This window comes from Canis lupus, chromosome 18 (assembly GCF_048164855.1).
Source record: "Canis lupus baileyi chromosome 18, mCanLup2.hap1, whole genome shotgun sequence".
NCBI lineage: Eukaryota > Metazoa > Chordata > Mammalia > Carnivora > Canidae > Canis > Canis lupus.
The window spans coordinates 9938198-9959380 of NC_132855.1; the positions used below are offsets into that span (position 1 = coordinate 9938198).

At 34.9% G+C, this 21183-nt stretch overlaps 2 protein-coding genes across 8 annotated transcripts in view; one reads left to right on the plus strand and one right to left on the minus strand.

Annotated features, from left to right (window-relative positions):
- Window positions 1-21183, plus strand: part of IMMP2L (inner mitochondrial membrane peptidase subunit 2) — an 847197-nt gene that overhangs the window by 400122 nt on the left and 425892 nt on the right. The window contains exon 4 of one of the 6 annotated variants that reach the window (XR_012010611.1): window positions 8334-8404. The exons of the other annotated variants lie outside the window; for them this stretch is intronic. The gene's annotated coding sequence lies outside the window, so the exon portion shown is untranslated. The remainder of the gene's footprint in view (window positions 1-8333; window positions 8405-21183) is intronic. 6 annotated transcript variants of the gene reach the window in all.
- LRRN3 (leucine rich repeat neuronal 3) overlaps window positions 7253-21183 on the minus strand; it is a 35444-nt gene continuing 21513 nt past the window's right edge. Inside the window, exons 2-3 of one of the 2 annotated variants that reach the window (XM_072783440.1) lie at window positions 15506-15659; window positions 7253-10263 (exon numbers count right to left, since the gene is read on the minus strand). In XM_072783440.1, coding sequence (XP_072639541.1) covers window positions 7778-9904 — 2127 coding nt within the window. In that variant the 5' untranslated portion in view covers window positions 9905-10263; window positions 15506-15659 and the 3' untranslated portion in view covers window positions 7253-7777. The remainder of the gene's footprint in view (window positions 10264-15505; window positions 15660-21183) is intronic. The other variant, XM_072783439.1, reaches the window with a different exon arrangement.

A 21183-nucleotide genomic window follows, 5' to 3' on the forward strand; every position in this document is an offset into this window, starting at 1 on the left:
AGTCTTCAGCAAGTAATAACTTGAAGTTGACAAATACTGGCGCTATATCTCCAATTCCTCATGCAAACGGATGTTCAATTTGCCAGCATATAGAATAACACCCAGTGCTCATCCCATCAAGTGCTCCCCTCAGTGCCCATCACCCAGTCACCCCCACCCCCACCTACCTCCCCTTCCCCCACCCCTAGTTCGTTTCCCAGAGTTAGGAGTCTCTCATGTCTGTCTCCCTTTCTGATATTTCCCACTCATTTTTTCTCCTTTCCCCTTTATTCTCTGTCATTATTTTTTATATTCCCCAAATGACTGAGACCATATAATGTTTGTCCTCATGCAAACTGAGATAAGGATATTATAAAGAAACATGTTAATGGAATAGATAGAAAATAGTAGGCACAATTAATAAATCTGGCATATTCTTGATGGATTGTTAGTTATTTTTGTGGGTTATGCATGCTTAAAAAAAGTGCCTGATTATTATTATTTCTCATGATATTGTATCTTTTGGCTTTTTGCTTTGTTGTCATTATTATTGTTCTCTTGGTACAAATGATTACTTCTTTGAGACTGATCTATAAAATGGGAATGTGAATACTCCTGGTAATGAAAATTGAATTAATTAATTAAAATATGTGTGTGTATATATATCTACATATATATATATATATATATAGAGAGAGAGAGAGAGAGAGACAGAGACAGAGACAGAGACAGAGACAGACAGACAGACAGACGACAGACAAGAGAGGAAGTAAGTGCATTCATCAGTATGCCTGACATTCTAAAATGGTAAATGTTCATTTTTCCCACACCCCTTCTCCTTTAGATGTGTAGTGAAATTTCTTTTCTTTTACTTTTTATTTTATTTTATTTATTCATGAGGGATACAGAGAGAGAGAGGCAGAGACATAGGCAGAGGGAGAAGCAGGCTCCATGCAGGGAGCTTGATGCAGAACTTGATCCCGGGACTCCAGGATTAGGCCCTGGGCCAAAGGCAGGCACTAAACCGCTGAACCACCCAGGTGTCCCTGTAGGGGATTTCTTAAGACCATAGCAAATTGTTAGTTGGGCACATGCTCAGGATTCAGTAAATGTTTCTCTTCCTAATTTTCATCTTGCCTCTCGAGTATATATTAATGCGTATTATTCAAATATAATAATAGGGTCATAACGTATTTACTAATTTCTATGCATTTTATGTGTCAGGAAAGTATTTCAAGCATCATATTGTCACCTCAGGACTGAGCCTGGACTGAGACACACATAATCCATTGGACAGAAACCCTAACTACCCTTATTCTCACAAAGTTTTTTTGCTGTAAATCCTCTTTTCAGTGCAATCTGTTACTTCTTAAATATTCTTATTGATAAAAATTCTGTTAGTAGGAAGAAATGAATGTTTCTTTCCTTCTGTTTTTATACTTTTTCTATATCATATCCATCATCTGAAGGATTTTTGTTTTTAAGCTCAGTGGTTTAAATTGGGTAGTTAAAATTACATAATTATATAAATTCATGCATTCTGTTTGTAAATGCATTTTAAACTCTGATAAAACAAATTATTTGATATGAAAACTATATACTGGAATGTTGGTTTGTGGATTAACTGACTAGTAAAACAGGGTAGAGGATCCTAGAAGACTCAAAGTTCTCTTAGAGACATGTTTTCATGTTCTTTGAGTATGTGACTTGTCTCTGTAGCTATTATTAAAAGAATGTTTACCAGAGGTGCCTTTTATTTGAATTCTATTAATAGATTTCATCTTTATAAAGTATTCTTTTGAAAAACTCCTTTGGTGTGTTTGACTATATTGCTTTTTGCTTTAATAATGGCAGCTCTTATGGTTTAAAAACTATTTCTCTTTACTAGCCCTGAATCTGGTACCATAAATGACAGGGAGGTTTTTTTGTTGTTGTTGTTTGCTTAATACTTTCATTCTCTCAGTGCTAGGATTAGGATGGTCAATATATTTCCCAAGCTTACTCTGTTATTTGTCCAGTGGCTAGTAAACATTATAAATGGATATTGCAATTGGATTTTGAATCAATAACTTCAGACACTGAACTATATGTTTTTTTTTTTAAATTTTTATTTATTTATGATAGTCACAGAGAGAGAGAGAGAGAGAGAGAGAGAGAGGCAGAGACACAGGCAGAGGGAGAAGCAGGCTCCATGCACCGGGAGCCCGACGTGGGATTTGATCCCGGGTCTCCAGGATCGCGCCCTGGGCCAAAGGCAGGTGCTAAACGGCTGCGCCACCCAGGGATCCCCTGAACTATATGTTTTAATGAGAAGCTGGGTTTTCCTTACATTGGTCACATAGTACTATTAGTTTTTTGATGATATATCAGAGTCAGAAAAGACAAATAGAAGAACATAAAGTACCATGAGTTCTTCAAATTCCATTTTAGTTCATTCTCCTGGAAGGCTTGCCACGGTCAACCATAACTCTCTGTGCTATGCTTTGCTACTTTGTCCACTCTACATTATTTTTGAAATCATATATGATATTTGCTCTGAATTTATTACTTATTTAAATACCTCAGTTCACTCTTAAGAAAAAGTTGTATTGATATTTCTGTGATGTATCTAACCCCTTAGTTGGTATTGGCTATATGGCTTATTTCAAACATACCTTTAAGAGCCCTCTGATGTGTATGTAAAGTGAACCAGAATAGTAAATTCAAATCTCTGTGGGCTTGTCTATTTTCAGTAGGAATAAAAAGGAGTCGTGTTCTATTTCATATGATCTTCTCACCTGAGCATACTGAATGCTTACTAGTCAATTCAAGAGGAGCTTTGTGATGTCATTAATAAAACGTTTAGGCAAGATTTTGGAAATAATGTATATTTCTCTGGAATATTTTTTTAAAACACTTATCTTTTAATGGTTTGTCTTAGGATTGGTTATATGTATTATAACTTTCAGAATGAACTCTGATTTTGTGATTTTATCCTTGGGTACAAATAGTGTTTTATTTTTCCCTTGCTTCAGAGGAGTAAGATAAATCAAAGTAGGGGTCACCCTTAATAATAGTCCCCACTTTACAAATGAACACACAAAAGCATCCACTATTGTGTTGAAACTCCAATTAGTTTTTTTCTTTTTCCTGACCTCCATGGTGCTGATTATAACATTTTGATTCTAGGTATAGTTCTTTCATTCCACTATAATATTGCCATGATCCCAAGCAGTGACCTAGTTATCAATGCATTAGTCAGGGTAAAATGATATAGAGTACAGGTTGTAGAACTAAGGGTGAGAATATTACCATCTGAGATGGTGGTAGAAGAGAAGATCATTGTGGTTTTGGAATGTTCAATATAGTAAACATATCTGGCAAGTATATTTAAAACAAACTTTTACCTATTATAATTTGTTATGAGAAAGAGTGGGGGAGAGAGGGAGAGATTGAGATTTGATCAAAGAAAATGTAGCCACAATTTGGGATGCCTGGGTGGCTCAGCGGTTGAGCATCTGCCTTTGGCTCAGGGCATCATCTGGCGATCCTGGGATCGAGTCCCACATCGGGCTCCCTGCATGGAGCCTGCTTCTCCCTCTGTCTCTGCCTTTTTCTCTCTGTGTCTTTCATGAATAAATAAATAAAATACTTTTTTAAAAAAAGAAAGAAAATTTAGCCACAATTTAATCACTATTCATTATTCTTTATCTCGTAGACTACCAACACTGGGATGAAGCTGAAGGTTTTGTTTAATAGTGACATATACAATTAGAATTTTTTCTTTCTAATACTTGTGATAGCTGTGAGGATATATCATTGGAATTTTCCCTTTATTTAGCAAATACATATCTTTAAACTTTTAGTTGTTTTTGTTATTGGCTTTGTTACTCACATATCTGATGTTTTTCATGTAAAAGGCTAATCTGTGAAATTTTAAGGTTTTTCTTCATAGTTAAGTGCCTTTTAATTTAACCAGTTTAAGGATAGTATTAGGCTGCTATTTGTGTGTGTGTGTGTATGTGTGTGTGTGTGTGTGTTAAGATCAATAATAAATTTGAATTAAGTTCTTAATATCAACATATAATAAGTAAAATCTTTCTAGAGCAAGAACAAAATTTGTGATATTTTTGAGTATTAATATTCTGTGAGAATACGGATTGAGGCTGGGACTCTCTACTAGGTAACATAGTTAACACATACTAATGAAAGCAGTGGTATGTAACCAGCATGTAATCCAGTAGAATGTAATCTCCTTAATGCATGAAGTTTGTTCTGTTCACTTCGTTTTTCCAGGGAGTAATAGCCATACAGTAAATATTTATTGAAAGTAGCCCGAGAATATATAGTTAAATAGACTAAGGAATTGTAATTTTATTTTATTTTGTTAAAGATTTTATTTATTTATTCATGAGAGACACACACACACACGGAGAGAGAGAGAGAGAGAGAGAGAGAGAGAGAGAGGAGAGAGAGAGAGGCAGAGATGCAGGCAGAGGGAGAAGCAGGCTCCATGCAGGAGCCCGATGCAGAACTCAATCCTGGGACTCCGGGATCACGCCCTGGGCAGAAGGCAGGCGCTAAACTGCCGAGCCACCCCGGGATCCCCAGGAATTATAATTTTAAACTTATGCTTGCTGTTATATAATTTTGCTTAAAAACTTTTTATCTAATTAGAATAAAATTGTAGGAACTGAAATGAGTGTCAAAAGATAGATATACATACCATAAATGGATTTCATTTCTTTTCTAGGGAAAATAGCACATGACTGGCAACATACTGTTGATTGGCTTTGCTGACAATCACACATTTTGCTCCACATTCGTTTTATACATTATTTGTATTCAACTAGACATGTTTATTTTCAGAAAATTTGAATTTTATTATATAGTGTAAATTAGAAAATATATAATTATTTAAAAATCATTTTTATGAAAAAAATGTTTTTCTCCATACAAGGTGAGAAGATCAGTTGACATTCACAGTGGTATAAACTTAGAGTTTTATTTGTTATAGGTAAAGTTTGCCATTGCATCTATATGTATCACCAAATTGAAAGTTATATACTTTAAGTACTTTGACTAGAGCTTAATTTTATGTGAGGTTTAGAAGGGAACATAGGGAGTATGAAATACCATTCTTATTATTGAAACATGTCTTTTTGTTCTCACTGGCAATTCAGATTAAATTATAAGCAAGTAAATAGGATCATGATTTGCTTTGACCATCTGTATTTATTTGGCTGTAACAAAGATACTTCATTTCAGTGTTCACTGTTAGGTAACTATTCAAAGTGCTTATTTGCTACAGGTTTTCTAGGAAAAATGTAGCTTGAAAGCATTTTAAGCTTTATGCTATGTTTGTTATAGTTCTTCAGGCATATAGGTTTAAAAGAAACATACAAGATACCTGAGCAAGTTCTTGCTGACCTATGCAATACCTGCTTCCTAATAGGTCATATTTCAGCTCTTATATTTTTGACAAATAGCCTGGCTCTAAAAAGCTCTGGCCGTGGTGCTGAAACATCTCATGATGTATGAGCATGTCTTACTGATAAATTCTAATGTCAGCCGCTGTGTGATAGTGATTCATCAGGTTGTAAAATTTGCGTTTGGGAAACACATTGAATTAGCAAGTTTCATATTTTGATGTGTTAAAATTAACGCAATTTGTCCTTTCGTTTTAAAGAGTTCATAACAATTACCTTCCACATTGTTAAAAACAGCAGGATTTAATTAGAAACCGTCAAGGCTATCATAAAAGCAAATGTCTACATTAACAAATAAATTGATATGACTACAGTGCTGGAAGTGTTTACAGGCCAGTGACATGTTGATAACATGCACCAAGCTATTGTAAGAAAAGTTAAATGTTTGATTATGAACAGGCACAGCAGCAATTAACATGGAAGCCTTGTAGCTTTGTAGAGATAAGTGATCTGCATGTAAAAAGTATGGCTTATTATCTTAGATTTTTTTTATTGTTTCAGGATATTGTTTTGTACACAAATACATTTATTTTGCAGGATTGTGGGTTTTGTTTGGAAATATGACTTAAAACCCTAAAAGATTTTGGTTATTTTCTGCAAATGAAATCTTTAGATTTCTTATTTTAGATTCTTTAAATAATTAGGAATGTTTTTGGCACTTCAGTTATTCTCATTTTTTAAGCTGTGTTTTTTAGGTGTCTTAAATATAGTCATAGAGAACTACACTTCATCTTTTTCTTTTACTCTGTTTTTAAAATATTTACTTATTAGAGACAGAGAACTCATGCACACACATGCACACACACACACATACACTCATGGGAGGGAGGGGCAGAGGGAGAGGGAAAAAGGAAACTTAATCAGACTTTGCACTGAGGTCAGGGCTTGTTCTCACAACCCTGAGGTCATGACCTGAGCTGAAACCAAGAGTCAGACACTCAATCACCTGTGCACCTGGATGCCCCTCTTTTACTCTACATCAGTCTTAGAAGCTTTTTCTTTTATTACCAAAACTTCTCTCTCAAATTTTTATTAAACTCTGGAATTATCTGATTTATGTCATTTTTATATGACAGTGAACCAAATAAAAGGGAAAATTTCAGAAAATTGTACTTGAAAAACTTATTCTATTAATAATCCAGTATGTTTAAAGTTTTAAAATTCTAGTCTTAAGAAAATCCTAATCTTCTAAAATTCTTAAATTAATTGTTATCCTGAGGAAAAGAACCGTTCAATCTGATCAGAGCATACTTCAAGTCAGCATCAACTAGGTTAGTTGCTATACAAGTATATAAACCTACCTTTTTTGAGTTCATGTGGTTGTTACATTTGCAGCACAGAAAATTATTAGATTTTTTGCTTATTACTTCAGTCAGGCACATTAAGTGTTTAGAATCACAGAGATTTGAATACTAGACCTAAATCATAAATCCTAGAAAAAATTGGCAATATTTTCTGCAAAGCAAGCAGCTTTCATTTGAGTTACTATTAATTATTAAAATAAAAATTTCAGTTCCTCAGATATTGGATTTATATTATGTGAACTTATCAATTAAATCTATTCTAAAACCTGCTTGTTAAGAAAATATTTAAATGAATACATGATATCCTTGAGGATTTGTTTCTGTCAATATAGGGTTAAAGAATGTTGTTATTGCCTTTCAATACTGATAAAGAACTCTAAATTCACTTCTGTGTTTTATAAAAATGTAATTACAGAACCCAATAAAAGTGTCTTAGGATACCAAATTTCATTATAAAAAAACAGTTTTAAAAAAATGTCATTTAAATGATACCTGGTCAGATGACATTTCCCAGAAATTATTCTTTATTTAGAAACAAAAACAAGACAAAAGCAATTGGTTTTAATCCAAAATGTATTTTTTCTTATAAAAGAGGCCCACATACTCACTGTGTCTACTCTACAGAATTTGTCCATTTTATTACACCACGTGTCAATTCAAGTTACCTAGTCACTGCAAAAACTCGTGGCTAATATGTGTAATACAACACAGGAGGAGGTATTGCTCAGTTCAACTACTCTTATATACTTAAAAAAAATACAGAAATGTTTTTGTCCACTTTAACTGTAGTCCAGACATAAAAGTTACATGAAAGTTCTAGAAAATGGAATTATTTTATTTGGTTGCCACAGTACCCTTTGAAGCCAGTTAATTAAAATGCTGAACTTGTACATATTTCCCTTGGTCAGGAGCAGCATTGGTGAAGCTTAAACTTCTTTCTAGAAAGCAATATTTCTCTGCCTTTTTTTTTTTCAAGCACAGCTGCAGTCTTAAGCTTTTCTTTGAAGTAGGTTTAGTTAGTTGTTTTTAGGACATATTTGTTGGCACTCCTATAACAGTTGCTTTCACTTCCAATGCTGTACTTTTTTCTTTGCCTGTTTCCCAGAGGTTGATTAGAGGAGGATAAAGCTCACTAAATGTGAAGGTTGGTTTCTGTAAGTAATTCCTCATATAGCTATGTCCACCATCACAGTTCATTTGTTGAGAGAGGCAACTGTAAAGACATATCACACCAATAATCCCTAGTAAACCTCCAAGGCAGGCCATAAAGGTTGTGGTGTTACTCTTTTCATATTCTCTTTGATCAGGGTCCAAACCTTTTGTGGTGACATTTACACATTCTTTTCTGGTTTTTTGATAGATGGTGGGGATATCAATACAAATTTTATACTCAGTTGATGGGTTCAGGTGAGTAAGATTATATACCTTGACATCAGATGGTATTCGAGCACTTTGGGCAGCATGGGAATTTTCAGTCTTGACAAAGGCTGTCCATTTAACACTGGATTTGAGAATTTTAGAGCTTGCTTTCCAAGACACCAGAACTGAATTGGCCTGAACATCTTTTATTTTAATATTTAAGGATTCATTGTTATCCTGGGGAAAAGAACCATCCACTTTGATCATAACAGACTTCAAGTCAGCACCAACCAGGTTAGTTGCTATGCAAGTATATAGGCCCCCTTCTGATGGGGTTATGTCATTTATATCTAGTGTGCCTTCAGAATGTACATAGAACTTGTCTTTCAGAGTATTAGGTAAGAGTTTTTGGCCAGAAGGTGTTATCCAGTAGATTTCAGGCTGTGGCTCTGCAGTAGCTCTACAATGCAAGGAAACATAGCTCCCAGCTTCTAAATCCAGATTAGAAGGAAAGCTCTCAGGAGCTATTAGGGGGAGACAGATTTCCATCATTTCCCTGAAATGCACCTGCCGAACATTTTGGCCTTGAAATTCAGGTGGGTCCACGCAAAATAGTGAGTCTGGTTCCATAAATCGAATGTTGGTTTTGTTCATATTAATCCAACGGATGACGCAATCACACCTGATGGGATTGCTATGTATGCTGATCTCCTTGAGGTTTGGCAGAGACTCAATTGTACCATGGTACAGGGCACTAAGGGCATTGCTGTTCAGCATGAGTGATTCCAGCTTGGGTAGTCTGAAAAATGCATTTGGGTGAATGTAAGACAACCTTGGGTTGTTTGTAGCTTCTATTTTTCTTAGATCTGGCAGGTTATCCACAGCAAGACTGTCGATGGAAATCAGCTCAGGCATATTATTTATTCCCAACTCTTTTAAGTGTAGCATATTGCTGAAATCACCTCTCCGTATTCTATTAATGGGATTTTTATTTAGATCCAAGAATTTGAGGTTTATAGCTTTTTGGAGAGCAACATGGGGCACTCTAATAAGCCTGTTGTCGTAAAAAGAGATGCTTTCTAAGTTTTCAAGTCCAACCAAGGCATTATCTGGTATTTCTGTGAGGTTTATACCAGCTATAACCAGACTGCGAAGATTGATAAGCGGCTTAAAGTTCATGTCTTTGATTCTGATGATTGGATTTTCCCCAATCATCAGAATCTCCAGATTGGGAAGAGCGTCAAACCACTTACTGTTGATCATCTGCAATCTATTTGAATTGAGATGAAGTCGAAGAAGATTATGTAGGCCAATAAAAGCTCCGGGGGAAATTGTAGAAAGCAAATTGTGATTAATATAGAGTTCTTGTAAGTTGCTCAGTCCAGACAGACATTTTTCAGGAAGCTCAGTTAGTTTGTTTTCCTCTAAATACACAGAAAGAAGCTGAGGCATCTTTTTTACATTAATATTGGTGACTGAAGATAAATTGTTTTGAGATAAGTCCAGGCCGGTAAGGTTTACTGGAAAGTCTATGGAGTATTCAATTTTTGCAATATTGTTAGTCTGTAGGAGCAGAATCTGTGTGTCAGCAGGCAATCTGGCTGGGAAATTTAAAAGACCTAAATCGTTACAATCCACAGTAGATGCTTCCATATAAATGGATCTGGGTGTAAACCAAGGCCTGATTTCACATGTACATAATTGTGGGCAATCCGCTTTTTTATCTACAGCTTGTACTAGTGTAGTGATAGCTAGGCCAAGTAGCACATGAATTCGGAGTGGCATGTCCTTCATCTTAGCTTCCTTCTTCAGAAATTTAATGGGTCCTTAAGGATTCCACAGTTACTGCTAGGAAGTTCAGTAAGAGTTGCTTGATAAGGAAAATAGTTGCATTTGTCAAATGATGAATGCCATAAAACTGCAAAGTTTTTCTTCATGGAAATAAGTGCTCGTGTCACAATTGTCTTGTCCAGAAATGTCATGCATATTGGAAAAAAGATCACTGTCCCCTTTATGGTAGAATATTGGTAAACTTTCTGAAGATGGAGTATGTATAGATGGTCACAGGAAATTGAGCAATTCATTTATTTAGGAGTGTAATATTCAAATCCCATGCTTGTTCAATACTTGCAGGAATAGCAGCATGATGCTGACTATAATAAAATGGAACATAAAAGAAAAAAGAGAAGAAGAATTAGTCCAAAGGAAAAAAATACCATAATTAAATATCCATTAACTGATTGTGATTTTCTTACATATAATTGTTTAGAGTTTACAATTAATTCAATATGTTTTGATGACTTTGTCCTTGTTATGACTCCTTGGCCCACACATTGGACAGGCTAAGAAACTGAATCTTTAGAAGGCTGGTGTTATATCAAACGTAATGAATATGCTTCCAGTATTTTTTTTTTTTTGTTACTTCCAATCTTTACTTGTTCACATTTGGTAATTTTGTTTATCATATTTGTCATTCTCTTTGACAATTAGTTCTAGGGAAAAAGATGAAAAATCTTTCAGTGATGGTGGCTTGCTTTTTTCTCTTAGAGAAGAAAAATTAAATGGTTATAAGTAAATAATACTGTTCAGTTACAATCAGATGAATTAGCCTATGGTTCCTCGGGTCCCCAGGACACAACATTTAGAAACAAATTCATGTTCATGAAATGACCGAGAAGTAGTGGTATTTAGCTGGATTTCCCCTTTTTCATTCATATTTCTTTCCCTAGTCTCCTTTGTGTAAAGTGACTTGAATTTCCCAGTGTTTGGAAGAGATTGTCTAACTTGCCATAGATGTGCCTGTATGTTGTCATTCTTTACTGAAATTCAGATTAATGTTTGACTTTTATTTTTCCCTGAAAATAACTTATGTTCCATTAGTCACTAACAATTAAGAAGTAACTTTATTACATCAGTAAAACAGGCACTTAGACATTCATTCTTTTAAATGGATACTTATGTCTTTATCACATGAAAATAAGCAATCCAAAACCAAGTTGCAGTTTTGATATGTGCTGTATTTTAAAATACCATACTACTTTTAGATAAATACTCCATCAGTTGGACTGCTGGTGAGCTCTTCCTGCAAATCTACAGGACAGCTGGAGCATGCCTGGGCTCTTCATTCTGGGGCTTTTTGCCTACCAGCAATAGTGGTCTGCTGAATGATCATTTTGCAAATACTGTAGACTCGTTCTAAGATAGGTGCTTCAGTGACAGGGATAAATATAGTTGAAGATGTAGTCTCTACAGTGAGAGAGAAGCATTTTTTTAAGTAAAATATTTATTTTTCAAAATTATAAAAAATTTGCATTTCAAAGTCACACCTAATTATTTTCATCTTATCCTTTTAGAGATGTGATTTTTTTTAAGATTTTATTTTGAAGTAATCTCTACACTCAAACTCATAACCTGAAGATCAAGTGTCACATGCTCTACTGACTGAGCCAACCAGGTTCCCTGAGACATTATTTTATCTAAAAACTGGATCATGAAGTTCAGATAACATATTAAGTTATCTTGAATTAAAAGTGTTTTTGCTTTTCTTTTTTCATCAGTTCATCTGTTTGCTGATCGAAAATTCCACTTTTTTGTTATTTTTTTTAATTGAAGTTCGATTTGCCAACATATAGTATAACATTCAGTGTTCATCCCATCAAGTGCCCTCCTTAGTGGAAAATTCCACTTTTTAATTAAAATTTTTTATTTTAATTGATGTATAGTTGACATACAATATTATATTCATTTACATATAACATTGTGATTCAACAGTTCTATACATAACAAGATGCTCACTGCAGTAAGTGTAGTTATCATCTACTGCCGTACTCAGTTATTATATTACTGATAATATTCCTTATGCTGTACTTTTTCATCTCTGTGACTTATTTATTTTATAACTGGAAGTTCATACCTCTTACTCTCTTTCACTTATTTCACCCATCTCCCCTCTGGCATCCACCAGTGCATTCTCTGTATCTATGAGTCTATTTGTGTGTTGTTTTGTTGTTCATTTGTTTTACTTTTTATATTCATATGGTATTTGTCTTTTTTTCTTTGTAACTTACTTCACTTAACATAATACCTTCTAGGTCTATCAATGTTGTTTGCAAATGGTAAGATGCCATTATTTTTTTATGATTGAGTCCTTTTTTGTTGTTTTGTTTTAAACCGGACCTTCTAGCTATTATTCCTAATCTCTTGTAAGTAGACTGAGTCCCTTTAGAAGAGAATCTCCTACAGCTCCTTCTTCACTGAAGATTCCTGTTAAATTTGGCTCATAGGACCCTCCACAATCTGTGGTCTCTCTTCTCTTTCTCTTTGTTTCTCCTCATCTTCTGCAGTTCTGCAGACAGCCTTCACTCTGTCAGCAGGGCTCTGGGCACCTCATCTTCTCCCTGTCTAGAATTCCTGTTTCTTTGTCGTAAGCTAACTCTGTTTTTGTCAAACCTTAGTTCATGCATCACCTCTCTGTGAAGCCTTCTGTATAACCCCTCCCCTCTGGCTGTACCTCCCTGCCATCCACAGTGATCCCATGGTCCTAGCACACATCTCTGTCAGAATATTTACTTGATTCTCTGCCTCAACCAGTATTCATCTCCTTGAGATCTGGAGGCCTGTCTGCCTTTCCATTCTCAGCTCCTGGGCACGGTAATTAGAATGTAGTAAATTCTCCAGAAATGTTTTGAATGAAAGGATAACTGAGTTATATTAATAAATGTATATATTCATCTTCTCTACATATAATTTAAGCAATTCAATCTGTTTAATTTACTAATTTCAATATTCAGCTGCTTAACTTGCATAAATCTATTACACAGAATGCATGTTGCCTATATTACTAAAATCCAAAGACTAAATTTGAGTATAATCCAAAGGAACATTAGGCATTAAAGAAAAGTCAGTCTAATATTATATCTGCAGTTTATTCCTTAATTTATTCAGTCAACATTTAATGAGTACCTTCTGTGTTCCAGTTACTGTGTTAATAGCATGAGAATAAAAAATAACCTGGACATGTTCTCATCCCTCCTTAAGTTTTTAGTCTGGAGGGAGAAGCACAAGTAAACAGATGGTTACAATTTACTGTATAGCTGATATGGGAGTGCATAGGAAGGATACCTGAATACAACTAAAATAGAAATCTACTTCCTCTTTCTTCCAAAATGGAGAAAAAGCCTAAAGTACAAAGTACAAAATATTTTTCTGCATGTTCCCATAAATCAGTCAGTTGAAAACTAAGAAAACATAACTTCTGCCAATTAATCAGTTAAATCGACTTTCTCCGGTAGAGCAAAGGGAGGCCTATATCCATATGTTACCTACAGGATTAGAAATATTTAAGATGAAAACTTATTTTGGGGGACATTAACCTAATAATGCCACTTTTCAGTTTGAAATTCTTCTTCTCTTTTCTTAAATTATATCTTTGTTTAATTAGAAACTCTTTTCTGAGCTCATTTCATTATTTATATAGCCATATGCCAGAAACAACCACATTTGAACTAGATTTGTTCTGGAAGCTTTTGAAAATAAGGAGAGTTGTTATAGTAGTGAGCAAGTCAAATTTTATTTCTCCAGATCTGTAGGAAGAAACTGTCAGTATGAGAAGCACAATGGAGATGTGGAAATTTTGCCTTTCTTCATTGTAATATTGATTTTTTTCTCATATCTTTGGAAATGATTATGGTACTTTCACTAATGGACTCTTTGGCATAGATTGTTTTCAGGATAGTAAGGCAGTAATAATATCTTATATCTTAATGCTTTATGGTTTTTAAAGCCTTTTCTTATTCATTGTTTATTTTATGTTAATAATGACCTTGTGGGGTTAGCTGGAAGATAACTTAAATTCCCTTTTTTTTTTTTTTTTATTATAAGAGTATTGAGATCCATCAGCCAGAGATCACACAGCTAATAAATGATGGGTAACAATAGAACCCAAGTTTTGTGTTTAGGCTTGGCATCTCTTTCTAATTATCCACACTGCATATCTCTACATATGCAGAGATGAGATGAAATAATAGATAAGCCATACAAACTCTTGTTACAGTATATACTCTTGACAGTGTATGCATTGTCAATAACTTATTCTCCTCTTTTTAGGGTGGACATTCATGTATATGGTCCTATTCATGGGAGCTAAGAACAAGCTCATAATTAACTATTTTCTTTTCAGTTGCTTTTTAAATGTAAAACTATTTTAGAAGGTCATTTTTGTACATTCTTTTAGTCTTAAAGGCGACTGAACTTTTATTATATATTAAAGCAAAATAAACTATAATTGAATATTGTAAGAGTTCAGAAGATAACGTTAATGACACCAGGAATGAAAACTGACATCTCAGGGAAATGTATTATAGAAAGGCTCTTTTAAATGACTTGAATGACTTTAAATGACTTGAATGAATGAGTCCTACAAGTTCAACATCAGCCCTCATTAGAACTTATCATTTATCTACTTTCATTTATTCTTCCATCTGTCTTTCCCTAAATGTTTGCTGAGGGCCTACCGTATCAGTCACTGTGCTTTCATTTCTAATCTCATAAGATTTCTAAAAATTTACAGATTAAAGATTATTTTTCATTGACAGAATAAAACTTGACAGTTAAGGCTTTTGTGTGTGTGTGGAGGGGGAGTTGGTTCAGAAGACCTTTAAAAAAATTTTTTTTAAAGATTTAAAAAAAAAAAATAAAAATAAAGATTTTATTTATTTATTCATGACAGACACACAGAGAGAAAGGCAGAGACATAGGCAGAGAGATAAGCAGGCTCCATGCAGGGAGCATGACATGGGACTCGATCCCAGGACTCCAGGATAACACCCTGGGCCGAAGGCAGATGCTCAACTGCTGAGCCACCCAGGTGTCCCTAAAAATTTTTTTTTAAGGCATTTTAAGTTGTGGAATTTAATTCAACATAGTGCTTTGTGTTTTTAAATTTTTTTTCACAGTATCTTTCATTTTTCTTATTGGCTTCTCCATGTAGATTTTACCTAACAAAGAGTCAAAGTCCTAAAACATTTTATGTTTCAAATTGTATGTATAACACATGTATAATTATTCTGGCCAACAACATGAAACTTAACAGTTTAGGATATTGAGAGAAAGAAATGTTAGGACTTCTCAAATCTTACAATATTTTTAATACCTTCGGATACTCATTATAACTTGAGGCTTCTTCAATCTAAATAGAAAGAGAAACTGTTTCTAGACATAATTATATGTGGAAACTTTTAGGGCAAAAGCTTCCTTTTCCTAAATCAAAAAATTCTTTTTTCCTTAGCTTCATCTGTATTTTATCACTTAAGAAGCATTATTGAACAACTACTTTTTGGGAGGCACTGTTGTAGCTGCTGGAGAGTCAGCAGTACATCAGAGGCAATATCTACTCACCAAGTTTGCAGTTATCGAGGGTATGCATAGTGCTGTACAACAGACTTGACATGATAAAAGTTTATGCAGTTCTCCGTGGATGTACCAAAGAGGGGATGCTTAGTTCTGGCCATCTAACAGAAGCAGCCTGGATGTTCTGTGTTCTGTTATGATGCTGATTAAAAAAAAAAGAAAAAACAACAACAACTAAAGTATACTGGGGAGGGCAGCCTGGATGGCTCAGCGGTTTAGCCCTGCCTTCAGCCCAGGGCATGATCCTGGAGACCCAGGATGGAGTCTCACGTGGGGTTCCCTGCAGGGAGCCTGCTTCTCCCTCTGCCTATGTCTCTGCCTGTGTGTGTCTCATGAATAAATAAATAAAATCTTTAAAACAAATTTAAAAAAATTATACTGAGGAAACATGGTGGGGAAGAAGATTTAAAATCCACTGTCTTTCAGATGAATTTTTACAATGTTAAAGCTTCAGAACAAAGTGTGCCTTCTTTCCTGTATCTTATTATGTGTATTATAAAGACTATAGAATCAGGAGAAGAGAAACATTTGGATATTTAAGTTAAAAAATTGGTGAAGATAGGAAGTTGCCATGGCTACATTAATGCCCAGTTTTTCCTTTTCTTCTATAGCAAATTACTAGCTAAGTTCATTTGTGTAAGGAACTTAAATTCTATTTTCCCATTATGTGACTTTATATTCCTCTGTTGTAAGACTTAATCTTTCTTTGATCCTGATTGAAGGTTCCATATCCCAAAGGTGGTGTTGAATTATACTATATGCATTTCTGTGAAAGAGTATTCATTTCTCCTTGAGAAATATTTATTTTCCAGTTTTTCAAAACTAATTAATTGTTTGAATTTGTAGATCAACCTTCAGGGAGTAGTTAATGGTAACTATCTCGAATAGTCTAGTGAACGTTATAGTATTCATCTGTTAATAAAAAATCGATATAGGGGAAGAAAATTTGCTTTGGATATGAAACATGGGTCAAGTTACTAGATGATCTTGTAATTGTGGACAGGACATCTTACTTTCCTGTACTTCAAGTTATAGATTATTAAAATTTAGGAATTGGTTATATGACAGTTAAGGTTCCTTCCATTTCTAAAAGATATATACATCTCTGTGAACATGAGTGGTTTTTAGAAAGATGTCTAAAAAATAGTTGTGGGTAAACTGACTTACTCAGTTTTAACCTTTGTATGTAATTGATCACAAGTTTATATTCAGCACCCTAGGCCTATGTCATTAACATGTTAGGGTCAGTGCATTCTAGTCATGAGGTTTTGAAACACTGTCAGATTAATTTCCTGGAGTTATTGCTATTTTGTTTCATGTTTATATCTACACAGTAGTAAATGAAGAGAGTTACCTTAGTCATCAAATTAAGGCATACTAAGCACTGGGTAAGTAAATTGCCTGGATTAGTTCCCTTGATTGAAAAATGAGTTGTCTGGGCAGCCCAGGTGTCTCAGCAGTTTAGCGCCACCTTCAGTCCAGAGCATGATCCTGGAGACCAGGGATCCAGTCCCATGTTGGGCTCCCTACATGGAGCCTGTTTCTCCCTCTGCCTGTGTCTCTGCCTCTCTCTCTCTCTCACTCTCTCTCTCTCTCTCTCTCTTGCTGTGTGTGTGTGTCTCATGAATAAATAAAATATTAAAAAAATGAGTTGTCAGTAAATATTAATATTGACATATATACAATATAACCATTATGATTATTTGCTAAATTGGAAGATAGGGATTTTTTTTTTTTTACGTTTATTTATTTGAGATAGAGAGCAAGCACAAGCTGGGGAAGGGGCAGTGGGAGAGAGAGAGAGACAGAGACAGAGACAGAGAGAGAGAGGAAGAAGCAGACTCCCTGATGAGCAAGGAGCCTGATGTGGGGTTCAATCCCAGAGCCCCAAGGTCATGACCTGAGCTGGAGGCAGATGCTTAATCGACTGAGCCACCCAGGCACCCTGAGAGAGAAGGACTTTTGATACTATTGAAGTTTCAGCCACCTGGATATATTTGGTATCATATAAAATCAGCATTATTTTTGGTGTTGTAAATTCTTAGGTGGAAATGGTTATAGAGATCCATTTGTTCTCAACCTAAGTTTGAACATAAAACCCTTTGTTCACATAAAGTCTTACCTGTATTTACATTAAATCAAACATAGGAAAGAAGATCTATTCTGGTTAGCACAGGAGGTAGGGTGGTGGTAGAGAGTGTGGGAAGGCAGACATCTGGAAAGATCTAGATGGTACCCAGCTTGGCTTTCCTGCCCAGAGTATCTGATCCTAAAAGGGCTCAAAGATCTCACTTTCTGAACCATCCATCTTCTCTTAGAAATAAAGTGGTGGAGGCCCTCAGAGATGAAATGACTCATGCAAAGGTGGTTTATTCTAAAGTATTATTGAAAATTTGGAGACTTTAGTCATTATTTCTAGTGCAAATTCCCCCACTGTCATCTCAGTCTATAGGCCTGCCACAGTTAGGTTTATTTCCCTTGGCTCTCGCCGAATCCAAATTGGCTTGCGAGGTGGGAAGAATCCCCAAGTGTGATGTGATAGCACTCAGCCCTCATGGTCAATATTAGCTGCCTAAGGAATGGGCAGAGAAAAGGGAAATGCTCAGGAAGATGGTGGGTATAGTAGTAGCAGTTAATAATAATAATACATCAATGCCAAACATGTCCTGTGCCACTGGTCTCATACCTTACATGTATTCTCAAAGGTAAGCCTCATGTCCGCTCTTTTTGTAGACACTATTATTATCCTTACTCTATATATAAGGCCAAAAAGGTTAAATGACTTGCCAGTTCACACCCTCTCAGATGTATATTCAGATCCCTTCATTTTGCCTCTGAAGCCCAGTCTTGTTAAATTAATTAAACAAGGAGACAGTTAGACTGAAGTGGCCCATAACCAGAGGCCCTTGTAAGCAAACCAGAATCTAAGCCTGCAAATGCCTCAAGATTATGAAATAGAAACCTACGAGAACCAGCCAAGGCGACTTTAAACTAGAGTTAATCAATAATTCTCTTTCTTTGCTCCCACATTGTCTCTATAAGTCTCTCTTCAACTGCCTGTCAGTGGAGGTGCTTCCAGTTTGGTGCTGCCCTACTGGAATGGATTTTCACTCAAATGAACTTGAAATTTTAATACTCTTCAGTTTATCTTTTAATGCTAGTAAACTCTACTTTCTCTCAAGTGTTTATTAACATAGCAACCATCATCTTAGCTTTTCAGAAAGGTGTTTCCTTCAACTAGATGGGTACCTGGTTTTTCTTATTTGTTTCTCCTTATCTGGTTAAAAAAAAAGTTTTATGCAAATGAAATTTCAAAGGCAGCTAAGTGTTGTAGAATAAGAAAACCTGTTTTCTGGGTCAGAGTTTTGCTGTGCCATTCTCTTAGTTCTTTGCAAAATGTGGGGTTCGAATAAAATTTTCACTATTGTGTACAAATTGATTATTAATATTCTATGAATCCCATAGAGATTTCCTATACACTTGCCATTATACAGAAGCATGTTGGACTTAGAGCAAAATTATTTTTGTTATTGTACTGAATTTATGTGCTGAAATGTAATGGATACCCATACAGTTCATGGATACCATCATTTGAGATTGATTTCCTTAGATTCTGGCATTTTCAGATTCTCACATCAGATATTTTGAGATTCTCAAACTGGCTTAGAGTCTCTGCCCTTATGATAGGAATAGCTATAGGTACAGAGAAAGAAAGAAGAGAGTAGATTTGATATTATTTTGTGTCCCTGTCATGTTCAAGACCTTATATTTGAACACAGAGAACATTCCTGCAGATCTGAAATCATGTACTATTTCCATCCCTTATGAAATTAAGCTTGCAATGAATTTCTTTTAGAGAAACCAAGAGTAACTTAAATAGCACAATTCTTTTTTTTCTCCCAAATCCTAAAATATGCTGTTAGGCAGATTTTGAGGGAGTCTTGGACTTTTATCTTTTTTTCTTCTACTGTTTTCAGATTTGAGGCTTGTGCTATGTGGGGAGATCCATAGGAATAAAGTAAAGCAGGGTCATATAGTTTTCTTAAAAAAAAAAAAAAACATTTCCAAATGCAGCACCCCCAAAACATGAGATTTGTGGAAGCTAGTTAGAGCATAGCGACAATCAAGTAGGATAATTTTCAGTGCAGAAATTCCTTCCTTATAATTTTGTTTAAAAGGTGAGGAATGAAATCCGAGTCTCAGAACTGTTTCATATTGGTGTAGTGATTTCGGTATACTCACAAATTACCAGCTTATCATGATACTGTCATTTCTCATTATGAAAAGAATTCTGATTTGTATTTATTTTTAATTATAGTTTTTGCTCAACTGAGCACTTCATTAATAGCATTATATGTGAAGTTGATTTTTGTACATGATTAGCAAAACAAATGATATTTCTAAACCAGAACTCGTCTCTTTATGCTTGACGTCTATGAGAATCACTTCATGTATTGAGGAACTGTATAGTAAAACATAACAGTACTTCATTCAATATTTTGTGAGAGCCAGTGGAGTTTGGTTGCCTAAATCACTTTTTAAAATCCTTTTTTATTATTCCCTTGTTATTTAGCATTTGTTTAGCCCCAAGTTGTAGGCGTCTTTGGGGAAAAGCACTCACTTATGCATTATCCTTAACATTCACTAATGTTAGACTGTAGTATAATCATCTTATTTTCCAATTTGGGAAACAGGGTAATGGAAATCTTGCTTCAGGTCATAATTGAACTATAGATCTCTATTTGGGTGATTGACGGTACTTTGGCAGCAGGGTGCTGAAAGCATGCAGACCCAAGAATTGAGAGAAGACCTTGTGATCTGTAGTGACTTCATTTCTAAAGAAAGATGCCCCCTAAGTGCTATAATTACATAAGTTTTGTAATACTCTTAAATAAATAAGCTCAAAGCTCTTCCAGTATTTTCCTTTATGCAAAAATAATCTTAAGGACAGATAAATTTACATAGACATTTCATTATACTTTCAGGTTTTCATTATGTTTGTTTACATTTTACATGTGTGTCAAACCATGGCATACACAAAGGGAACCAATTTTACTAGGGTGAGAAGTAGTCTATGAAAGGATTCTTAGGACATTTACAAATTTATAGAGATTTTGGAGACTATTTTTTACTTGTATCTCAGAAACAATTTATGTATTTTTATGGGCAAAATAATTACTGTCTTGATAAAATGTGTGCATGCATATACATGTTTATATGAAGATCCCTTCTGTTCAAAAAATCTTCAATGTGATTGACTAAACTCTCATACTAAAATTTCCCATTTTGTTCCAATTTTTATTCCTATCAGTAGATGTTAAGGATAATTGATTTCACTAGGCATGAATTTATATTTAAAAATTTCACGTGGGTGAAGAGGAAAGTCTTTGTATATATGCTTTCCTTTTTTCCTTGATACTTTTGATTTCAAAGAGCTCATTCTTATTGTTCAGTTCCAGTTTATTTGGGAAGCTAAGGCAGGGGGATAATTTATTTCTATATGATGCCATCTTTTTATCTTCAGAGGCATTTCCACCTACCTTTGGAGATAGCTTCCCTAGCAATCCCCTGACTGAATGACAAGAAATACTCACAGTATTGCAGTACAGTAGTTTGGAAATGCATGTCTGATGGAGACCTGCTATCAATTATTCTACGTTTCAGAT